Below are 7,466 nucleotides of genomic sequence, written 5' to 3'. Positions count from 1 at the left end.
AAAGTTAGGAAATGCTAAACTCTCTGCCTCCTTCTGCATGGCTATCACAAGTCAGGCCTTAATGAGGAAAAGCACATACTATTTCTAAAACAGTACAATAGAATATCACACCATATTTCCCCAATTACCTGAAAAGAAGATTTGTAGTATTTATTTTTGTCATTCTTTTCTATTTATGTTAATTTCAGTGACAGAGTAACCCAGTACATCTTCATCACATTCTCTCTAGGTCTGTATTGGAATAATTTTGTCAGCATCCATGTACTACGTATTTTATTTTCAACCAGCAACACACCTGCAGTTAACTTATCTGTGCAGCTAGGAGGCCGAGAGTAGGGCTGCCAGAAAGGTTTCACTATTACTCTGTTGTGTACTTACTCTGGGGTATGTTGTGCAATTACCTAGCTCTTTTCGTCACTAGATCTCAAAGCGCTTTACAAAGGAGTTTCATTACCCCCATTTTACAGATGGGGAAACTGAGGCAGGGAGCAATGATGTGACTTGCCTGTGGTCACCCACAAAGTTGGGGCAGAGCTGGGAAAAGGATCTAGGTCCCCTGAGTACCAAATCCAGTGCTCTATGCACTAGGCCACACTGCTTCATAGCTAATAAGGTTTACAGTTTACTTTTCATAAGAATTCCAGGGAATTTCTTTGTCTGGCTTATCATGTACTGTTTTGTGCAGCACAAGCAAGGCTAACAGAATATAAGAATGGCCCTACTGAGTCAAACCAATGGTCCATCTAGCCCAGGATCCTGTCTTCCAACAGTGAACAGTGCCAGATGCTTCAGAGAGAATGAACAGAACAGGGCAGTTAGCTAGAGTGATACACTCACTTTTGTCCAATCCCAGCATCTGGCAGTCAGCGACTTAGGGACACCCAGGCTAACATGATAGAAAAAAGCCCTATGCTATAGTGTATTTGAGAGCTAGTATGTGATCATGTAATTAAGGAGTGTTCTGTAACGCAACTGCACAAGGGACAACTAGATTGAACAGGAAACCTTAATGTTGGCATTTCCTGGCTTCTCTCTGCTGAATTGTGCAATCTTAATGTTCCCATAACATAGTTTATTAAGGGAATATATATATATATATATATATATATTCAAATGTCATAAAGATTTCTTTAGCTCTCTTTGGCATTAGAGTTTATCTCTGAAGCTTCTTTTTTAACTTGGCGCTTCCTGGAACCCTGGGAAACTTCACCGCTACTGTCTCTCTCTCCAAAAACCTTTCTCATATTGTTTACGGACGCCACACACCGGGTGCAGACACTGTGGAAAAGATTCTCAGCTGGTATAAATGGTTGTAGCACTATTGGAGGGTGCTAAGGAAGGGCAATTTCCACCATTCACACATTGGTGCTGTGCGAGCTACACCAGTTGAGGATCTGCCCCTGTATTATTGCATTAAAAACACAGGTTATAAGTATTTCCTTCTGCAGCTAGCCCTGGGATGTATTTTTAGCCTCTGTGCATTGCTCTGCCCTGCCTGTAAAAATCAATTCCTGCAGCGCTGCCAGCGCAGAACCGGTCTCCATAAAGTAGAAATTGACTCGACCCCAAGTCAGTTCAGCACGGCTGTTGGCCTCACCTGCCGGCAACTGGAGCCAGCAGAGCCAATCAAACGTATTTTTCTTCTCACCACTCTTGCTGGAATGGTCTAGGGCTACACATTGTGCCATTCATGCCTAATGCCCTGGGGACCCCGAAGCTGCCAGAGCTGCCCGGAGTTCTACTGTGCAATATATCTGCCCCGAGTCAACAGAGAGCTCTGTTGAATCGATGGCGAGTTGCCGTCTTGTAAATAGAATGGCGCTTTTTTTCTTTATGTGCTAAAATTAGAATTAACTGACTAGCTGAGCAGAATACAGGAAACTATACCATGGGGAGCAGGCTCTTGACTCATGCCCTGCTGGGACCACAGATGCTGCTCTCTTCTGATCTATCCGCTGGACACTAGAGGTGGGGGGCCAGCCGGGGTGGAAGGGCAGGACAGTGTCGCTAAGTGGGGGGTTTAATAGCCTTTTGCCCTTCCTTAGCCACCTTCCCCCTTCTCCAGGTGCTTTGCAAACTGTAATGAATCCGCATGAGCCAGTAGGCAAGTCAGAATCATTAATTTCAGGATTCTAAGGCCTGGTCTACACTGGGGGGATCGATCTAAGTTACGCAACTTCAGCTACGTGAATAACGTAGCTGAAGTCAACGTACTTAGATCGACTTACTGTGATGTCTTCACTGCAGTGAGTCGACTGCTACCACGCCCCCATCGACTCTGCCTGCGCCTCTCGCAGTGGTGGAGTACAGGAGTCGACGGGAGAGCGCTCGGGGGTCGATTTATCACGTCTAGACACGATAAATCAACCCCCACTGGATCGATCGCTGCCCGCCGATCCAGCGGGTAGTGTAGAAATACCCTAAGGAAAGGAAGGAGTGAGAGCTGCAGCATAAGGACAATGAACTTCAAACAAGCAGACTTTAACAAACCCAGAGAACTGGTGGTAAGGTCCCATGTTATTAAAGGCACAACTGCAAACTAGCCTGATGGGAAGGAAGAATAAGAGGCCATCGGGATAGCTGGCAGTTGTGCCTATAACATTCTCTCCTTAAGAAACTACCATCTCTTCTGAACTCCTTTATCCATTAGATTTTCTTCCCGTACTTTACCTACCAGTTCTCTGGAACAAAAGCAGAAAGGCTAAGGCACACAGTGAGTTACACCTATCAGGGGACATAAAAGGCAATAAGAAGAGGTTTTTTAAATACAGTAGGAACAAGAGAAAGACGAAGAAAAGTTACATCTTCTGCTCAGCAGGGAAGGAGAGTTAATAACTGATGACATCAAGAAGGCTGAGGTGTTTAATGCTTATTTTGCTTCAGTCTTCACTAAAAAGGCCAATGATGACCAGATACTCAACACAATTAATATTAATAACAAGGAGGAAGGAAGGCAAGCCAAAATAGGGAAAGAACAGGTTAAAGAATATTGAGATAAGGTAAATGTATTCAAGTTGGCAGGGCCTGATGAAAATCATTGTTGGGTACTTAAGGAACTAGCTGATACAATCTTGGAACTGTTAGCAATTATCTTTGAGAACTCATATGGGTCCCAGAGGACTGGAGAAAGGCGAACATAGTAGCTACCTTTAAAAATGGGAACAAAGAGGAATTATAGACCAGTCAGCCTAGCTTCCAAACCTGGAAAGACAGGGGAACAAATTATTAAGTGATCAGTTTGTAAGCACCTAGATGATAATAGGATTTTAAGGAATAGCCAGCATGGATTTGTCAAGAACAAATTATATGAAACTAACTTAACTTCCTTCTTTGACACGTGTGTGTGTGTGTGTGTGTGTGTGTGTGTGTGTAGATGCCGGTATAACTTGATTTTAGTAAGGCTTTTGACACAATCCCACATGACATTCTCATAAACAAACTAGGGATATATGGTCTAGATGAAATGACTATAGGGTGGGTGCACAACAAGTTGAAAGACTGTATTCAAAGAGTAGTTTTCAATGATTCATCATCAAACTGGTAGGAAGTATTTAGTGGGGTCCTGCAGGGATCAATCCTGTGTCCAATACTATTCAATATTTTCGTTAATGACTTGGATAATGGAGTGGAGAGTATGTTTGTTTATAAATGTTGCAGATGACACCAAGCCGGGAGCGGTTGGTAGCACTTTGGAGGACAGGATTGAAATTCTTACCAACCTTGACAAATTAGAGAATTGGTCTGAAATCAACAGGATGAAATTCAATAATGATAAGTGTAAAGTGCTACACTTAGGAAAGAAAAATCAAATGCACAACTTAAAAATGGGGAATAACTGGCCACACGGTACTACTGCTGAAAAGGATCTGGGGGTTAGAGTGGATCACAAATTGAATCAGTCAACAATGTGATGCAGTTGCGAAAAAGGCTAATATCAATCTGGGGTGTGTTAACAGGAGTGTCGTATGTAAGACACGGGAGGTAATTGTCAGGCTCTACTCGGCCCTGATGAGGCCTCAGCTGGAGCACTGTGTCCAACTCTGGGCACCACACTTTAGGAGAGATGTGGACAAACTGGAGAGAGGGTTCAGAGGAGAGCAACAAAAATGCTAACAGGTTTAGAAAACCTGACCTATGAAGAAAGGTTAAAAAAACTGGGCATGTTTAGCCTTGAGAAAAGAAGACTGAGGGGATGGGAACCTGACAAAAGTCTTCAAATATGTTAAGGACTGTTATAAAGAGGACGGTGATCAATTGTTCTCCACGTCCACAGAAGGTAGGACAAGAAGTAATGGGCTTAATCTGCAGCACAGGAGATTTAGGTTAGGTATTAGGAAAAACTTTAGTTACGCTCTGGAATAGGCTTCCAAAGGAGTTTTTGGAATCCCCGTCACTGGAGGTTTTTAAGAACAAGGTGGACCAACACCTGTCAGCGATGATCTAGGTTTACTTGGTCCTGCCTCAGTTCAGGGGCTGGACTTGCCCCCTGAAGGTCCCTCCCAGCCCTACAATACTACAATTCCATGACTAACCCCACTTTAACAGTGGGGAAACTGAGGCCCAGAGAGGTTGCAACTTGTCCATGCAGTGAGCTGTGAATAGAACCCAGCTAGCCCTGCCTCTCAGCCCTTGCTCTGATCTCTAGGCAACGCTAGTACTGAAGTCCCCAAGGGACAGTTTTTTAAAGGAATTTAGGCACCTAAAGACGCAGGTAGGCACCTAGTAGGATTTTCAAGAGCACTGAAGAACCTAACTCCAATTGATTTCAATGGGACTCCACTAGGTGCCTACCTGCCTCTTTAGGCACCTAAATTCATTTAAAAAGCTGTCCCTAAATGAGTCTTGCTGCTGCTGATCCAACCTCTCCCCTGCTTGTTGTCTCATCAGAGCCATTTCTAGGCATAGGAGGAGGCGGGAGAATGAGATGTACTGGTGATAGTGATGGGGATGGGACAAAGAGCGTCCCTCATCCCTCTTCCCCAGCAGGTTAGTTTGAGCCAGTTCCAGCAGAACAGCTGGATTTGGGGTTCTCTCACCCCATGGCACACTGCATGGATACCATGATCACAGATTTGTCCAGAGGTGGGGCAAAAACTATGCCAAGCCAAGCAAGTCTTTCAGTGACTACGACTATAGCATCTATCGACAGGGCGAAGGTCTCCAGTGTGTTTGCTGCATGGTGCCGGGATGAGCTCTGCTGGCAGTGCGCTTGCTGCATGAGGTGAGGATGGGCTACAGAACCAAAGCATGGAGCAGGGCTGGGGCTCCCGTGGAGTTAGCCGGGGTTGTGCAGGTCTGGACAAGAGCAGGATTTGGTCCAGTATCTTGAAAAACAAACAAAAAAAGAGCTGCCCTGAGACAGGCATGGAACTTGGACCTTGAGAAACCTGAAAATCCATCTCCCAAACCACTGGAAATAAAGTAACCTGTGTAGCATAATCCAAAACACGCCAGCCACAAGACTGCACGTGCCCGCAAAACACAGGCGTAAACGGGAGGATCCTCCAGGAGCAGCGCCGCAATTAGACGAGCGAAAGAAAGAGCCATCTGTTGCAAAGCCCGCCCAGGAGTCTGAAGTTCACTAGGCAGCATCATGTTTCTTCCAGGCCTCCTGGTATACCCCCAAGAGTTCAGTGTAGGGTAAAAGCCAGTGTGGCTTTGGCAATTAAGTCACTTGTAAATCAGCCTCAACTGCCAAAACAGCGTGTTTCAAAATATACCATAGGCCTTTTGATGCCCTGGTGATCTGAAGACTCTAAATAGAGCTTTAAAGCCCACTTGTGTGTAGCACTCAGCGCTCCAGTTCCATGAAACATGGATTCTTCTTACGGCAACTTTAACTCAGCAACTTGCTCCTGAAGGCATAGATTGCAGTGTGTGTGAGATGACAGGGCTAGTAATGGCAGCTCCGACTGTGCAACTTTTAAAGAAATAACCCCATTAGGGGCCGCAAATAAAGGCACATTTGGGCTCAGATTCTCAGCTGCCATAAATCAATATCGCTCCACTGAAATCAATGGCCTCAGTGCAGGAATTACTGGGTGAAAAGCTCTTTGAGGTCAGACTAGGTGATCACAATGGACCTTCCTGGCATTAATATCTATGAATCCATGAAATCAATGGCACCACTTTACACTGGCGTGTAAAGAACCAAACCGTGACATCTGCAAAATGTCTAGTAAAAAGATCATTTGAACCAGTTAAACACTCCTTGAGGCATGGATTTATTGTCCCTTTTGTTAGTAAATTTCACAGCGGGGTGTTGCTTCCTTCTGAAACAATTATCAACAAATCTAAAAAGAACAGACTGGGTATTTTATGCACAGTAGAGCACTTGGCTAACCCCAGATCCTACAGACCACAGGGATGTTGGTACCCATCTCTCAGTGTTAATGTCAGTTTCAGGGATGCGGGCAGACCTTGTTCCAAGTCCTGTTTCTGTGAAGATCCTCCACCATTCCAGGCTTGCTAGCTCTGCATGAAGAGGTGAAAATTGGTCCTAGTGAATTCCTGATGGATGCTGTTGAGTAAGGTATCGGAGTCCTGCGTCAGCTCTGGAAGGACCTGCAGGGCAGGGAGGAAGCTCTGCTCTGGGGTGTACGTAAATGTGAACGAGCTGGAGTAGATCAGCCCATCGTTCCTTATGAGCGAGAGTGGGACGGTGATGGGGTATCTCAGCCATCGCCAGTCGCTGCCAAATGCCGAGACGTCAGGGACAACACACACTAAGGACTTGGGGGTCCTGGGAACAGTGTGCAAAAGAAAAAGAAACCACATATATTACTGTAGCCTTTCTGGAGAGGAGACTCCGCCCTGTCCCACTCACAACCCTAATGCAGCCTTTCTCCCCTAGTGCCTTTGAATAAAGCAAATTCTATTTTGCCATCTGGTGGCAGTCATTTAGTCTTGGGATTAATCATAGAATACCAGGGCTGGAAGGGACCTCAGGAGGTCATCTAGTCCAACCCCCTGCTCAAAGCAGGACCAATCCCCAGACAGATTTTTGCCCCAGATCCCTAAAAGGCCCCCTCAAGGATTGAACTCACAACGCTCAAACCACTGAGCTATCTATGGCAGCTCCTGATTTGTCCAGTCTCCTTCCTTCTCTCTTTTGTCTCTTTCTCCCTTTCCCCTCTGTTTTGGTGGGGTTCCCGTTCCAAGGTTTGGCCCTTTGGGCCCAGACTCTCACCCTGTTTTATTTTTGCCTCATGCCCATGCTGCAGATGGAGCAGCCACGTACCTCCTGAAGTGGCCTCACGGAGGACCCATTCTCCCAGCCTGAGATCCCTTGCCGTAAATGCTGGCGTACTAGTCAATGTCCATCGAGCGCAATCCCAAGCTGGCCCAGGCATGGATCAGATGCCCTAGGAAGCCTTTTCCATCTCTAATTACAATGCTTGTGTACGTGTGTGTTATTTCCAGACTCGTCTTGTTTTGTCCTGTGGGCTACCCTACACAAAATTCCC

At 45.7% G+C, this 7,466-nt stretch overlaps 1 protein-coding gene across 5 annotated transcripts in view; it reads right to left on the bottom strand.

Annotated features, from left to right (window-relative positions):
* Positions 1–6,200: 6,200 nt before the first annotated feature.
* RBPJL (recombination signal binding protein for immunoglobulin kappa J region like) overlaps positions 6,201–7,466 on the bottom strand; it is a 68,637-nt gene continuing 67,371 nt past the window's right edge. For all 5 annotated transcript variants that reach the window (XM_054046083.1, XM_054046085.1, XM_054046081.1 and 2 more), the window contains one exon: positions 6,201–6,742. In XM_054046083.1, coding sequence (XP_053902058.1) covers positions 6,469–6,742 — 274 coding nt within the window. In that variant the 3' untranslated portion in view covers positions 6,201–6,468. The remainder of the gene's footprint in view (positions 6,743–7,466) is intronic.

This window comes from Malaclemys terrapin, chromosome 12 (genome assembly GCF_027887155.1).
Source record: "Malaclemys terrapin pileata isolate rMalTer1 chromosome 12, rMalTer1.hap1, whole genome shotgun sequence".
Classification (NCBI taxonomy): Eukaryota; Metazoa; Chordata; order Testudines; family Emydidae; genus Malaclemys; species Malaclemys terrapin.
Note: the sequence above shows the minus strand (reverse complement) of the source record. Positions and strands in the feature narration are given on the sequence as shown.